The sequence below is a fragment of the Ochotona princeps genome, chromosome 16 (assembly GCF_030435755.1).
Source record: "Ochotona princeps isolate mOchPri1 chromosome 16, mOchPri1.hap1, whole genome shotgun sequence".
Lineage (NCBI taxonomy): Eukaryota > Metazoa > Chordata > Mammalia > Lagomorpha > Ochotonidae > Ochotona > Ochotona princeps.
The window spans coordinates 52,681,869-52,697,333 of record NC_080847.1 but is presented as its reverse complement, the minus strand read 5'-3'; the positions used below and the strand labels follow the sequence as shown (position 1 = coordinate 52,697,333).

General features: G+C 59.7%; 3 protein-coding genes across 6 annotated transcripts in view; 1 reads left to right on the top strand and 2 right to left on the bottom strand.

Moving 5' to 3' along the window:
- Window positions 1-1,514, bottom strand: part of PPP1R37 (protein phosphatase 1 regulatory subunit 37) — a 32,018-nt gene extending 30,504 nt beyond the window's left edge. For both annotated transcript variants that reach the window (XM_058674708.1, XM_004597951.3), the window contains exon 1: window positions 948-1,514. In XM_058674708.1, the coding sequence (XP_058530691.1) occupies window positions 948-1,155 (208 nt within the window). In that variant the 5' untranslated portion in view covers window positions 1,156-1,514. The remainder of the gene's footprint in view (window positions 1-947) is intronic.
- GEMIN7 (gem nuclear organelle associated protein 7) lies at window positions 440-10,002 on the bottom strand. 3 transcript variants are annotated; one of them, XM_004598036.2, is made up of 4 exons: window positions 9,842-10,001; window positions 4,118-4,185; window positions 2,631-3,048; window positions 440-455 (listed from the first exon to the last, which is right to left on the bottom strand). In XM_004598036.2, the coding sequence occupies exon 3, from the start codon at window positions 3,038-3,040 to the stop codon at window positions 2,642-2,644; it is 399 nt and encodes a 132-aa protein (XP_004598093.2). In that variant the 5' UTR covers window positions 3,041-3,048; window positions 4,118-4,185; window positions 9,842-10,001; the 3' UTR covers window positions 440-455; window positions 2,631-2,641. The 3 variants fall into 3 exon arrangements, with proteins under 3 accessions (XP_004598093.2, XP_058530699.1, XP_058530700.1); XM_058674716.1 differs by lacking the exon at window positions 440-455 and having other exon boundaries at window positions 2,333-3,048; window positions 9,842-10,002; XM_058674717.1 differs by lacking the exons at window positions 440-455; window positions 9,842-10,001 and adding an exon at window positions 9,454-9,530 and having other exon boundaries at window positions 2,333-3,048; window positions 4,118-4,188.
- A 1,961-nt stretch (window positions 10,003-11,963) lies between these two features.
- ZNF296 (zinc finger protein 296) lies at window positions 11,964-15,447 on the top strand. Its single transcript, XM_004597952.2, has 3 exons — window positions 11,964-12,650; window positions 12,842-12,991; window positions 14,393-15,447. The coding sequence occupies exons 1-3, from the start codon at window positions 12,335-12,337 to the stop codon at window positions 15,340-15,342; spliced, it is 1,416 nt and encodes a 471-aa protein (XP_004598009.2). The 5' UTR covers window positions 11,964-12,334; the 3' UTR covers window positions 15,343-15,447.
- Window positions 15,448-15,465: the final 18 nt, after the last annotated feature.

Below are 15,465 nucleotides of genomic sequence, written 5' to 3'. Positions count from 1 at the left end.
TCCGTCCCACCCCCAGCTCCCTGATCTGGACCTATACCCAGCTACAGCCCACTCAGACCCTTCCCTGCCTCAGCCCCAGCGCCCCCCCCACCAGAACTGGCCTCCCGCTCCTGGGGCCAGAACCCAAGACCAAGTCCTACATTAGTCACCATCTCTGTGACTCAGGGGCTTATGGAGGGGCTCCCTGCGTGTCCAGCACCCAGTGATCAGGCTTCAACCTGTCCAACAACACCACACCAGGGCCTCCATGCCCACAGCGACCCAAAAGGTGCCTGTCCCTTTCGGGAGAGTGGAGCAGCAAACCAACTTCTGCAGAACCGCGGCAGGTAGACGCCCCCATCTCCGCCGGCTCCACCCTGGCAGGACTCAGCTCCAACACACCCACTTCAGCTGCCCCTTCGCTGTTCCAACAGGGGCCGTCGCCCGGGGACCTGCCCGCTGCCCCACACCTGTACCTGCTGCCTTCCTCTCGTGGTGACCAGCAACTCCAACTCCTGTCTCCATCGCGTGCCCCTACTCCCGTGGCAGAGCCAGGCCTGGGGGTCCCAGGGGGCCGTCCTTCCGTGGTCTCGGACCACCTCGGCCCGAGCCAGGGACTTGGCATCTCGCCCCTACAGCCTCCTCCTTGCAGTCAAGGCACCCACCAGCCCAGGCCGCAGCTGCACCTCGCTCTATCCCACTGAGCTCTCTCCTGAAGGGGGAATACAAGGAACTCCAAGGCAGCCGCCCTCCCAATCCCACACACCAACTGCCCTACAGACCGACCCCCTGCCCACGCCCTCAGTTCACAGCCCCTGGGCAGGGAGAAGTGGCGTGTGTGTCAGGGGAAGAGGGGGGATACAAAGATCCCCCATCTCTGGCTTCCGTGCAAACCGGCACCCTTGAGTACAATCTCAGGCTTCCCCTCTCCCAGCACCCCCCTCTCTCCCCGCGCCCCCCACCACTACCGTGTCTCCAGGGGTCCTTGGGCTCCACCGCGCCGGACACGATATCCTCGTCGGACGGGAAGGTGACGCGCTTGGCCGCAGCCTTGAGGCGCCCGTCGGCGGGGGGCGATGCGGAACTGCCAGAGCCCCCAGGCTGGTGGGCAGCGGCCTCCCCGGCGTCGCCGTCCCCGCCCGGGCCTGGCGGCGCCTCCTGCGGCGGGAGCTCCATGGCCGCCGCCTCACGGGGGCCCCGGGGACATCGCGCCGTCCCGGGGCATGGGCTCCAGCGCCGCCTCAGGCGCCGCCTCCGTCCGCTCCCGTGGTCGTCGTCGTCGTTGTCGTCGTCGTTGTCGTCGGGAAGCCGCCTCCACCTCCACCTCCCTCCCCAACCCCCAGGCGCGTCGGCGCGTTCGCACTCGCACTTTCGCTCACAACCTGCCGCCGCCGCCGCGTCAGAAAAGTCCGGAAACGGCTCGAAGCGCGACTGCAAGAGGAAGATGGACTCGTGGGCGACGTGAAAAGCCCGGGTAGAGACGGAGGACAAAAGGCCAGAAGGAGGCACGGGGGACGGGAGACGTGGGAGCGGCGAATCTGCAGAGCCGGAACTGCAGCGCGGGCCGGGAGGGGCGGGCAGTGGACGCCGTCTCCCGGAGCAGCGCGCAGGCGCGCAGCGGGGTCGTCGTCGTGCCTGGCCGGTCCCCCGATGGCCGACGTCCCCGGTGGCTCGTGCCCTAAGCCATTCACACACGCACCGTCACCCGGCTTGGTTCTCGCTCAGCGCACCGGCCGCCATCCGCCAACGGGGGGACAGGGACCTGGGGGGGGGGGGGGAGGGACGAGCCACGTCGTTGCCAAGGCAATTCGAGAAAGAGGCCCCGGGACTGGCCAGCGATGGGCTTGTGAATGGAAGGACTGGCTCCATTCAACAATCACCTGCCTCCAGGCTCCCGCGGCGCCACCTTCTGTGCAGACGCACTCAAGGAACGAGCTGCAAAGGGGGCAGAATCTTCTTGCCACCCCCGTGGGAGAGGCAGACGGTGGTGGTCCAGGCTCCTGGGTCAGTCCTGGCTGCTGTGGCATTTTGAGGGACCCAGTGGATGGGAGAGCTGCCTGTCAACCTGCCTGTCAGATATACAGATCTTTATTTAAAAAGGTCTGTGAAAGGAGGCTACGGGACTCGGGTGGTAAGGCCACCTACTGGGGTGAAAGCGAAAAAGTGGGGTGAGGCTTCACCCTACCCAGGAATTCTCGGCCTCTTCTGGTGCTGGGGTGCCCATGCAGTTAGGGCCACCTGGGCCCAGAGGTGGTGGCCACTGTCCTCCCAGCCGCCGGCCAGTGGGGGGCGGGGCGGGCCACACCTGCTGCCCACCCACCCCCAAAAGAAATCAAATTCTCATCTTCTGGACCACGCAGACCCGGTGGGCAATTCCACGCCTTTATTCAGCTCCCCTGGACAGGCACCCGACCACAACCACCCTCGGAATCCCACTCCCTTCCCCAGGTGGGGAGGGCCAGGACCCCGCAGTGCGCCGGGCCAGTGCCGGTCCAGGCGGCGGTGCCCAGCTGCCTGCCGCTGTCCAGTTCGGAGTTCTGTGAGGGAGGTCGCTGCTTTCAGCGGGTCTACAGGGTGTCACTGCCTCAACCCTGGAAGCTTTCAGAATCCAGAATCTCCAAGCGCCCCGACACCGCTCCACGCGTAGGAACACGGGGCGCCCTCAGCACTTGAAGGTGTAGGAGATGATGTCACTGCAGCGCAGCAGCGCGTCTGCCTGCACCCCGATGGGCGTCTGCAGCTGCGACACGTAGAAGTTGGCCACGTCCAGGTCGCTGGCTCCGAAGTGGGCGGCCACGCGCACGCCCTCGTGCAGCGTGAAGCTCACCGGGCGACCCGCCATGGCCAGCAGGCTGCGGAGGTAGCGCTCCCGCAGGGCGGCTCGGGCCCGCTGTTCCTGGGATTCCAGAGACTCCTGGGCCGGGGAGCAGGAGGAGGCGGTCCCGCCTGGCTTCAGGGGAGCCCGCCGGCCACCGGGGGCGAAGCCCCGGCTGAAGCCATCAGGCCCTCGGGGCAGGCGCAGGACGGGCACCGGCACAGGCAAGGGGGCTGGGCTCTGCATGCTCCTGGCTGTTGGGGGGAAGAACAGGGAAACCATTACATGGGGAGGGAGGAGGCTGTGGGGGCTGGGAAGGGGGCTGTCAGGCACCGTCTGGACTGTGTCAACCTGCTCTGTGTCATCCTCCCACCATTCTCCCCAGTGACTTTGGCTGGAAAACAAATGTCACCCACACACAAGAGTGTGAGCGCCAGGCTTTTGTCTGCTCATTTTTTTTTCCCAATTAATTTATTTGAAAGACAGCGAACACGCCTGAGATGGAGCAAGCTAGGGAGCTCCATTTGCTGGGTCACTCCCCCAGAAGCCTGGAAAGCGGAATTCCCTCCCATGTGGGTGGCAGTGTCCAAGACAGCATCTTTGTGTGTGTTTTACTCATCTGACAGACAGAACTCTCGCCTGCTGGTTCACTCCCTAGATGGCCACAGTTGGGCTGGTGTGCAAATGGGAAGCAGCTGTTGCAGGCAGCAGGTTAACCCACGGCCCCACAGTACCAGCCCCAACCCCCTGATCACGGTGACGAATGCCTGCTCCCCACGAGGGCTTTATCCCCAGCTCTGGGCAACAGTTCTGGGATGAACAACCCCCGTCTCCTCTCACACACAGCCCAGGTGGGCCACCAGGAGACCTTGCCTTCCACCCAACCTGAGCTGCCTGCTTGCAGGGGAGCCACTGTGCCCATCTGGAATGTCAACCTGGACATAATGATGAGCTGATATTACAATTCCCTGGATTAGACAGGGCTCAGGGGCGGTGCTGTGGCCTGGCGCGCCAACATCCCACGTCAGAATCTTGGCTGCTTAGCTTCCAATCCAGTTCCCAGCTAATGCAACTGGGAAAGCAGTGAAGGATGGCCCAACTGCTTAGGGCCCTGCCTCCATGTGGAAGACCTTGGAAGGAGTTCCTGGCTCCTAGCTTTGGTCTGTTGCAGCCATTTGGAGAGTGAACCAGCAAGTGGAAGATCTCTCTCCTGTCTCTTAACTCTTTCATCTTTCAAAAAAAGAAAAGAAAAAATAGAAACCCAGAGCCCACCAATTATACACGAAGGAATGCATGAATGGAGGAGAAAAGGGGCCTCCTTACCATAGAATGCCAAGGAACTCAGGTGACAGGAATGCCAGAGCTAGCCCAGGCCCCAGGCAGGCAGGAATCTGTGGGTGGAAGTATGATGGGGTTGGTTAAAGCCCTGACCCTCCCAAAGGGGGCGCTGGTGCTCACTCTCCAGGCAGACACCTGCTGGACAGTCCCTAATCCCATGACCAAAGCACCATCTCCAGAAAGGACACACTTCTTAGGCATTTGTGCCCCGAGGGGCAGACGGAAGGCCATGGGAAAACACAGCCTGGGGGGCTTTCCGCAGGAACAAAGCCAGAGCCTGAGAGGAAGGGTGGGACAGGAGACACCGTCCCGTCCAGCTTAGCCCTCCTCCGCACAGGACCACAGACCACAGACCTGGAATGTCCATGGAGCCCTCACGGTGCCAGGTCCAGGGCAGCTTTCTCCCTGGTGGTCCCTTCTTGGGCCGCTCCCTGACCCTGCCTTTCCGAGGCCCAACATGGCCACCTTGCTTTCCTGCTGCTCTCTCTCCAGGGCCTGGAACGCCCTGTGGCACAGAGCAGGTGCATGCTGTTCCTGCTGTAAGGACTGGGCGAAGCCCCGAGGCCAGCCTGGCCATGGGACTTCGGTTAGAAAGACGGTTTTGGGGCTGCCCCGGTGGTGTGGTAAGCCAAGCCTCTGTGTGCACTGCCACCATCCCATAAGGCCCCAGTTCCGGCCTGGCTGTTCTCCTTCCAGTTCCTGCTAATGCATCTGGGAAAGCAGAAGATGGCCTCGAGTCCTTGGGCTCCTGAACCCTCGTGAGAGACCCGGAAGAAGCTCGGAGCTCTGCCTTCAGCCTTCCTCAGCCCTCAATCAGAGAACAGAAGCTGTCTCCTTCTGTCTATGATTCTGCCTTTCAAATATATAAATAGATCTTTTTATTTATTTATTTATTTTTATCGGAAAGTCAGATATACATAGAGGAGGAGAGACAGAGAGGAAGATCTTCCGTCCAATGATTCACTCCCCAAGCGGCTGCAATGGCCGGTGCTGCACCGATCTGAAGCCAGGAGCCAGGAACCTCTTCCGGGTCTCCCATGTGGGTGCAGAGTCCCAAAGTTTTAGGCCGTCCTCGACTGCTTTCCCAGGCCACAAGCAGGGAGCTGGATGGGAAGTAGAGCTGCTGGGATTAGAACCGGCGCCCATATGGGATCCTGATACATTCAGGGCGAGGACTAGCTGTTAGGCCACTGTGCTGGGCCCTCAAATATATAAATAAATCTTACCCAAAAAATGCATGGGGAGAGGCACAAAATTAAAGCCTGAATATTGCAGAATTCTTCAGCTCTGAGACTGGAAAAAGAAATCAAAACAGTTGATAAAAGGGCTGGGGCAGGAACTGGTCAAGGGGGTGGCTGGATGGTATCCATGACAACAGCCACAACAGTTTCTGAGTATTGCTCACTGGGGGACTGGAAAAGACGGGGCACGTGACTTCTACCTACCCATCTTCTCATTCTGTACCATGTATCTGAGTCTTCAAAATAGGTTTGGGGTCCCAGTGCAGCAGCCTAGTGGCTAAAGTTATTGCCTTGCCCACTGGAATCTCATATAGGTGCTGGTTCATATCCCAGCTGTTCCACTTCCCATCCATCTCTCTGCCTGTGGCCTGGGAAAGCAGTTGAGGACGGCCCAAAGCCTTGGGACCCTGCACCCACATGGGAGACCTGGAAGAAGCTCCTGGCTCCTGGCCTCAGATTGGCTCAGCTCATTGTGGCTTTTGGGGGAGTGAACGATCAGAAGGAAGATCTTTCTGTCTCTCCTTCTCTCTGGAAATCTGACTTTCCAATACAAATATAATAAATCTTAAAAAAAAAAAGTTTGTACACTTGGCACAGAGGCTAAGACACCAACCGAGCAGCAGGCACTGTACCATAGCGGGTTAAACCCACACCATAACTCGCCTGTTAAGATACGGCCCAGGCTGGGAGCAGTCAAGACCAGGCTAGGCTACATGCCTATTGGCGTGTGGGTCAGTTGGACTGGACCAATCTGCAACACCCACTGACAGGTGTGAGAGTCAGGACCAAGTGCAGGCAGGCCGGGTTGGGACGCAACATCCAACACTTCATATTAGGGCTGGGACTAGGGGCTGGCCAGGCTGCCCCTAGCACAAGACTTCCCAGGAGTGAACCTGGATGGGGGGCAGCAGTGGGTCACTGCTCCCACTGGTAAGAGCTGAGACTTGGGGCACATCAGGATGGGCAGAGCTGTGATAATTGTTGGCCTGCAGCGAGCTGGGTTTGGGGGAGGGCCGGACTAACCCAGGCCACTGCACTCACTGGTGCATGCAAGAACCAGGGTAAGTGCTGACTGGCCAGGCTTTGCAGTAGCATTGACCGGTAAGCGCTGGGACAGGGTGCAATACGTGTGGACATTCATGTGGTGGATGAGCTGAGCTGGGCTGCAACACCCACAGATGTATACGGAAGTCCAACTGGGAGGTGGCAAGGACCAGACTAGTCTGCTGTGCATACTGACATGCGTAGGAACTAGGGCTGGGGGTGGGCCTGGTGGAGTTACTGGGGGTTGCCCCTAACTAGGGTGTAGTTCCCATTGGTGTGCACAAAGGCCAGGAATGTGACAGGCTGGGTTGGGCTGGGCCCTAGTACCTGCAGGTCTGCATATAGCACATGGAGCTGAGGAGGGAACTAACCAGGCAATTACATTTACCAGCATGTGTGCAGATTGATGCGGGTGACAGACTGAACCGAACTCTGTATTGCTGGCACAAGTAAGTCAAGTCTGGGGTCATCCCAGATGAGGTTTCCTCATGAACTCCCCAACAGGACCACTGACTCAAGGCTCCGGCCACAGGGAGGATCATAGCATTTGTGGTCCAACCTTGGAATGCACATATCAGGACCGGGTGGCCTCCACTGCTGATGTTTGTGCAGTGGACAGCAGGCCCAGGTGCATAAGGGGGACATGACATTTAGTTCATTTGTGCCCACAGAGGAAACCGAATGCCATGTCAGAAGATAGAGAGCAGAACGGGTTAGACAGCTCTTCTGGCCAAGCTTTGGCAGCAAATGTCTGGAAGAGTGGACGCACTGGCGTGACTCTGTCAGCCAGTGGACATTGGAAGGATTTTCTCAACCAACAATGTCTCAGAACTATCAAGATCACTCAGACAATACCCTCAGAATATTCTTGTCCACGTCGGCTTTTCGAACACGACATCAGGTAGACATCTCCCACCCCCGGGCACTGATGTAGTCTGGCAGCTGGGAGCAGCCTCTCTTTTCTATCCCCCCATGGGGCAGAAAAGGGAAGAAAACGAAAATTGGAAGCATTTGTCCCACCCACCTCCCCCATGCCTCGACCCTCTCTACCCTAATCAGTGGTCAATATGGGCATCCACCTTATCAACTATGTAAACAACATCAAAAGTTATTTTTCAAGATAGCCCACCCCTGTGGCCACCCAATCTACTTCAACATGCATCACACACAGGAGGGCCAAGCTCTGGCTCCTGGCCAGCTCCCTGACAATACATCCTGGGAGGCAGAAGGTGACGGCTCAAGGGTTGGGCCCTGCCACCCACATATGGACACCGACGGACTTCCCGACTCCCACCTGCCCAGACCCAGCCTTGGTTTTTGTGGTATTTGCAGAGTGAATCTGTCTCTATATCTTTCTTCACCTTTTTTAAAAAAGGCTTTTATATTCTTCTTTTATTTGAAAGGTAGAGTTTCAAAGAGGAGGAAGAGATGGGAGATCCAGGGGAGGAGGGAGATTCACTCCCCAGATGGCTGCCATGGCCAGAGCTAGACCGGGAGCTCAGAGCTTCATCCGGGTCTCCCCTGTGGGTGCAAGGGCCCTAGCACCGTAGCCAGGAGCTGGATAGGACAGGAAGTGGAACAGGCCGGTCTCAAACCAGTGCCCATATGGGATGCCAGCTTTGCAGGGACAGGCTTCTGCAATGCCACAATGCTGAACCTAACTTCTTTTTTCTTTCTTTCTTTTTTTAATATTTATTTTATTTTTATTGGAAAGTCAGATATACTGAGAGGAGCGATAGAGAGGAAGATCTTCCGTCCGATGATTCACTCCCCAAGTGACCGCAACTGCCAGTACTGAGCCAATCTGAGGCCAGGAGCCAGGAAATTCTTCCAGGTCTCCCAACCAGGTGCAGGGTTCCAAGGCTTTGGGGGCATCCTCGACTGTTTTCTCAGGCCACAAGCAGGGAGTTGGATGGGAAGTGGAACAGTCAGGATATGAACCAGAGCCCATATGGGATCCTGGCGCATTCAAGACGAGGACTTTAGCCGCTAGGCCACCGCACTGGGCCCCAACTTCTTTTTTCTTTTAAAGATATATTTATTCAAGAGCCCGGCGCGATAACCACCTATAACCACCTGTCCACGGGGCTCACTGCCTCCACTTTCATCCCGCGACCTGCTCCCCTCGCTGGCTGTCAGAGGGCCTTGTGAACTGACATCTCTATGGGATCCAAACTAAAATGAATAATAATAATAAAATATACATATATGCACACATCGGTTGGTGGTCTGGCCGCTCCACTTCCCATCCAGCTCCCTGCTTGTGGCCTGGGAAAGCAGTCAAGGATGGTCCAAGGCCTTGGGACCCTGCACCTGCATAGGAGACCCGGAAGAAGCTTTTGGCTTCAGATCAGCTCAGCTTTGGCCGTTACAGCCACGTGGGGAGTGAACCAGCAGATGGAAGATCTTTCTGTATGTCCTTCTCTCTTTCCAATAAAATAAATACATGTTTAAAAAAAAAATAAAGTCAGCCTTTGCCACAAGGGCTAGCTTGGAGAGGAAAATTAGCCAAGGGGGACTGCAAGGTTTCACCGTCTGATAGAGGAGATGAGGCTTTCGGGGATTACAGCACATTTATATTTTGAAGTTTATGTGACCACCTCATTCCAAGCTACTCAAGGGTCAGCAGTCCCCAGGGCCTTCTTCCTCTGGCCTTGGCTACACCCTAGTACCCAGGGTCTTAGGGGGATGGGGGTGGGGAGCGCTGGGAAAAAAAACAAAAGTAAGGGAGGTCCCGTGTTGGCAGGGAGATCTGGCCAGGGGGAAGCAGACCCCCACTGCCCGGCGCCCACGCCCTAGTCCCACCCTGGGGAGCATCTGCAGGTGCCCGCCCTGGGCAAACTCATCAGGTCAGGCCTGAGAAGGGTCACTAGGGTGTGTCCGGGGGAAAAGGATCATATATTCTCCACCCCCATCCCCTTGGTGTCCTTTTTCCTCTCAGCTTCCAATAGGCGGTGGTCTGCCTTGAAGACTTCAGGAGAAAGAAAGGAGGAAAAAAAAAACAAAAAACAAAAAACACGTCCACACCCTTAACTGGAAACCTCAAATCGCCGGAGTCCCAAGCCCATCACCTGGGTCAACGGCTGGGGCAGGGGGGTGGAGGGAAGCCCTCGGTCCCTGAGGCAAATCTCAACTTTTCTGACAGTGTCCTCCCGGCCACCACCACCCCCCCGCCCCCGGGCGTCCTCTTTCCTCCGCTTCCCGGAGCTCCCCTCAGCTCGGAGGAAAGGCGGGAACCGCCACCGAGGTTCGCGTCTGCTCCCTGCAGCGCAGCACCCGCCGGCCTCTTCCCGCCGCCTCCGGCCTATCGGGGCTCCGGACATCACGGCTGGGGACACTGCGGCCCCGGACACCCCTGCTGGGGACACCGCGGCTCGGGGCACCTGCTCCTCCGCACGCCCCGAGTACCTCCCGCGCTACTCACCGCGGTCCGCAGCTGCCGGCGCCCGCACTTCCGGCGTCCCCGTGGCAAAGGCCCGGGTGAGCAGCGAGCGGCGGAGCCTGAGTTCCGCCCGCGCCGCTGGCCCCACGTGGTCGCGGGGCGGCTTCCTGGGAGCCCGGCGTGCCCAGGTTCTTGCTCCGCCTGCGGCTTTGCCCTCCCTCGCCAGCCAGCCCCCTGCAAGCTGCAGGCCTCGGAGGTGTCCATGTTCTACGCAGGAGGAAAAGCAGGCGCAGCGAGGGGGACACCTTGGTCCCAGCTTGGCGCTCTGGCTACCTATCCCCGACCCCGTGAGGGAAACTCGCAATGGCCACAGGGCAGGAAGAAAGCTGGGCGCTGGGATGCATGGGGGGGGGTTGGCCATGATGGGTCCTCTGGGCCCCTGACAAGAGGGTCACACCGGGGACCCCCGCATGGGACTGGGCACCTGTGCTTGGGCACTGCTCCGCACCAGCTCCCCAAGCGCCAGGCCCCCAGGGCCAGTGAGGCGCACACAATAGGAGTTCAATAAACTGCTTGGTCGTTTAACCCTGCCTGCCCGATTCCAAGACCCAGAAGGAAAATGGAGTAGGGTTTGGAAGGGGTTTCATGCAGTTTCACAAAAGTGATATTAAGGGAAAAAAAAAAAAAAAAAGCTTAGGGCAGGTGCGATGGCTCAATGCCTAAACCTTCACCTTGCAAGCACGCGCTGGCTTGCATATGGGTGCAGGCTCATAGTCTGTCTGCTCCACTTCCCATCCAGCTCCCCGCCTGTGGCCCAGGAAAGCAGTACAGGACGTCCCAAAGCTTTGGGACCCTGCACCCATACTCAAGGGGGAGACCAGGGGGAAGCTCCCGGCTCCTGGTTACAGATCAGCTCAGCTCTGGCTGTTGCAACCATCTGGGGAATGAACCAGAGGATGGAAGCTCTTTGTCTCTCCTTGGGGAGCTCAGAGGAAGCAGGGGACTGACTCCTCAAAGTTCTAATTTCAGAACCCCTGAGGCAGGTGGCAGCCAAGAGGGACACCTGGAGGTCAGTGGGTGTAATTTGCAAGGCTTTGGTCAGGGTGGGGCCACTTGAGATAGGAGGACAGGGAGGTCCTGGGCTCTGGCCCCGAGGAGGACAATTGAGCCAGAGCTGAATAACAATGTGAAGGACTCAGGGAATTTGGAATTCGCTCTGAGCTGAGCTGAGGACTGCAGTGGGACACTGGCCCTGACGGCAGGGGGGTTGCCTGGCAGACAGGAAGGGGACAGTCAACAAACTGGGAAAAAAGAAAAGCATAGGGTGTGGGTAGAGGGGCTCTGAGGACTGCTCAGAGGCAAGCTCAAGGGGGCCTGCGCAGGTCAGTGTATTTCTCAATCAGGGATTGGAGTGAGGGAGAGATAAAGATCTTGCATCTGCTGGGTCACTCCCCAAATGGCCCAAAGGGCGGTGGCTGGGCCGGGCGGGAGCCAGGTGCCGGGCCCAAGAACTGGGGCCATCCTCGGCTGCCCTCCCAGGCCCATTAAGAGGCGTGGAGCAGCCGGGTTCCCAATGCGGCCAAGTGCTGCGTGGGGCAGCTTCACCCGATGGCGTTCCCTGCCCCCACCCGGCCCCCCAATATCTTTGGGGTTTTAAAGCAATTCCAGGTGCAGAAACAGAGGATACCTATGATGATGCAAGGATTACAGATTGCAAACATGAAGGGTTTTTTATTTTGCACCAAAACAAGCTTACTTTTTAATCCCATTTCCTATGAGGTGTATGACTCACAACAACCCCTCTGCTCAATGCCCCCTCCCCACCAGGCCCCAGTGTCAGCTAAACCAAAGACCTTTCTGAGTTCTGGCCCCAGCTCTGCTTGTAATGCCAGCTTCCTGCTGCTGTAAACCTTGGGAGGCAGCAGGTGGGAAGACTCAATTTCTCGCGGTGCAGAGCTCCGGATGGAGCGCCTGCCCTGGCTCCTGGCTTCAGCCTGGACCTGCAGGGGTGGGTGGTAGGGGCATTTGTGGAATGGAGCAGTGGATGGGAGAGCTGTGTCTCAGAAAAAGTGAATAGCAATCAATCAATCAATCCAAGACACTTGGAGAGCGATCCTGGTGTTCCCCTTGATCCTATCTCTCCAGCTTCTGTCCCCTCCAGGGGAAGGGACGCCGCGGGACCAGATTAAGCTCACTGGCCGCAGCCTTCCGACGGGATCAGGCACCGCCCCTGCGCCGTGAACTGAGTGTGATTAGGTGATTAGGTCCATAGCTAGCCAGCAGCGCCGAGATTGCACTGGGCGGTCGGCGGGGCCCCAGCGGGGCCGCCCCGTCCCTCGCCCAGGTCCCGCCCTTGGAGGCGGAGCCACGGGCCTGGCCAGCACGTGTAAGAGGAGTCCGCGGCGGGTCGCCGCAGTCACTCACCTGAGCGCCACGGTTAGGACGCGCGCTGCCTGCCCAGTGCCTTCGCCGCCGCCTCCGCTCGCGCACGTCCTCCGCCCGCCAGGCACGCCTGCCCGGCCGGCCCCGTGCCTCATGTCCCGCCGCAAGGCGGGCAGCACGCCCCGCCGCTTCGACCCCGCGCCCGCCGCCAGCCCAGACGACGAGATGGAGACGTCGGAGCTGGAGACGTCGGAGCTGGTCATCGATGTGAAGACCGAACCCGAAACGCGGCCGCTCCAGCCCGAAGCGCTGGAGCCCTTCCTCCTGAAGGAAATGTCCACGCCGGAGCACTTCGGAGCCGAACCTCGCCACTCGCCCCGGAGCCCCGTGGACGCCAGGGCGGCCCTGCAAGACCTCAGAACCCAGAACCCTTGGGCAATGTGGTCGCCACTGACCGTAAGCCTTCCGGGTGAGCACTCCACCACCCCCACCTCGGGGCTCCTACCTCCCACTGCTCAAATGGGACCCCCTCCCCTCCATACTGCCCCTCCTGAGCTCCCCCCCCACCCTTCTGACCTTCGGGTTTCCCCTCCCTCGGAACCCCCAGCCCCCATCCTGGCCCCACCCTGCGCTCACCACCACCCGCTTCCTCCCTTACAGACCGCCAGCCCTGGCCCCAGAAACACCCGGATCTATTGACCTGCGGCCGCTGCCTGCAGAACTTTCCGCTGGAAGCCATCACTGCCTTCATGGACCACAAGAAACTGGGTTGTTCGCTCCTTAGCAGCCCCGACCCCTACCTGAGATCAGGTGAGTAAATGCTGGCTGTAGTCTGCGCCACCCCCCTCAGGTTCAAGGGCTGGGCTCCCCGTGAGGCGGGGGCTGAGCTGGACAGGCAGGGCAAGGAGCCTCACTTCCCCTTTCGGGCTCCCCACCGGGTTCAGCCTAGGCGTGGCCAGGGCCTGCCCGAAGTCCTAGAGCTGGGGAGTTGTAGTGGGGTGGGGGGAGACGAGGGCTGGGCAGGCCCAGAGGGCCGCCCACAGGGTGTGGCCAGCCCCAGAAAATTGGCCTGGGGATTTGCCACACACACACACCCCCAATCTGGTTTCACTTCTCCTTCCCCTTGGCCAGAAATAACTGGCCAGGTGGCTGGACCAGAGTGGCTGTAGGGGAGACCTCTAGGGACAGCAGTGGCCCTGGGGGAGAGGGGGAGGCCAGCTGAGAGGGGGACCGCCATCTCCTTCCCGCGTGGCTGCTAGGACTGCTGGGGACAGGTGATGGGAGTCGGGGAAACAGAATTCTGGCTCTGGCCTTGCGGAATCTCCCAGCCCTTGGGTGCTGGAAAGCCCCTGCTCAGAGCCAGGGTCCTGGGTGCAGGACACCTGGAGGGAATTAAGGCCCAGAACCCCAGGTGCCTGAACCTCACGGCCTGGAGTAGCGGCTGATCAGCGCTGGCCAGGAGACTAATGGCCCCCATTTCTGGGACTTGATTCAGTCAGGGAGGGGCCACGGCGTGGTGGGTGAAGGGAGGGGCTGATTGGCTGAACTTGGGAGGCTCAGCAGGGAGGTGGCCTGTCTGGGGAGGGGCTGGGATGGACTCAAGCAACACTGAATATTCCCCCAGGCCTGGCCTGGGACTACTGTGGACACTTGGGTGGCTTCAGCAGTGACATTATTCCGGCCCAAACTCTGCTGTCCCCTATTTGCTGTCATAGCAACCCCCCTACCCCAAGGAGCTAGGGTGGGTGGCCAGCCCACCTGAGACTGCCTTAGGAAAGTCAGGGAGGTGGCCAACGGATGGCACCCATGGGCGGGCGGACATGTGCTGAGCAGCAGCCAAGCCTTCTGGCCCAGTTCGACCTTGGTCCTCTTCTTCCAGGTGGGGCTACCAAGGTCACACACCTTGCACGGGGGCCTGGCACCCAGTTAACAGGCCGGAGCCATCTTTTTAGACCCATGTTAGGGTGGGGGACCTCCACTCAGCCACCTCCCAGTCTCTAGATTGAAATCCCAGCCCACCCCTTCCCTTCTAGAAAATGTAAGGGGACTGAGGCTGGGGACAGCAAGGCCCTGCCCTCTGCCCCACCCTCATCTGACACTTCTTTAACTGAGTCACTCCCCCTGACACCAGCAAGAGTCTCTCCAGCTTCTCACCTGGCTTCCTGTCCAATGCATGGTCTTGACCCCTGCCCCTTTCCCTTCTCTCTGCAGAAAATAAGGAGCTCAAGCTCCTGAGCTGCCTGCGCTGCGGCCGGCAGTTCACGGGTGCCTGGAAGCTGCTACGCCATGCCCAGTGGGATCACGGACTGTCCATCTACCAGACGGAGTCAGAGGCGCCCGAAGCCCCGCTGCTGGGCCTGGCTGAGGTGGCCGTGGCTGTGTCAGCCGTAGCAGGGCCATCAGCGGAGGTCAAGGGCTCCCGGGGGAGCCCTACCTGCCCTGTGTGCAAGAAGACCCTCAGCTCTTTCAGCAATCTCAAGGTGCACATGCGCTCACACACCGGCGAGCGGCCCTACGCCTGCGACCAGTGCTCCTATGCCTGCGCTCAGAGCAGCAAGCTCAACCGTCATAAGAAAACCCACCGGCAGCCGCTGCCCTCAAGCCCCCCCTGCGAGGCCCAGGCCTCCGCTGCCCCACCGGAGCCGGCTGCCCACGCCGCTGCCCCAGCCACCAGCACCCTCCTATGCAGCAGGGGTGAGGGGGCCGGGGCTGCTGCCACTGCGGGCATCCAGGAACCAGGGGCTCCAGGCAACGGGGCTCAGGCAGGCCCTGGGGGGGGAATCTGGGCACCTGTCCCCGAGGAAGAGAGAACTAAGCCTGCCAAGAGTCCCAAACCATCACCCGGCAAAATGCCCAAGTCGTCGGTGGGCAAGAGCCGTGGGCCCGGGGGCAGCTGTGAGTTCTGCGGAAAGCACTTCACCAACAGTAGCAACCTGACCGTGCACCGGCGCTCACACACCGGTGAGCGGCCCTACGCCTGCGACCAGTGTCCCTACGCCTGCGCCCAGAGCAGCAAGCTCAATCGCCACCGCCGCATGCACGGGTTAGGGCCTGGCAGCGCCCGCTTTGAGTGCCCCTTCTGCTGTGTGCCCTTCGGCCTGCGCGCCACCCTGGACAAACACCTGCGGCAGAAGCACCCTGAGGCAGCCAGCAAGGCCTGAGCGCGGAGTGTCCTCTGGACAGCCCCTGTACCCCTGCCCATGCTGTGTTGACTTTGGCCTTTTCCCTCCCCTTCCCGTGAGTAAATGGTCCCGTCTCCCCTTGGACCTGGATCCTGGCTTTCT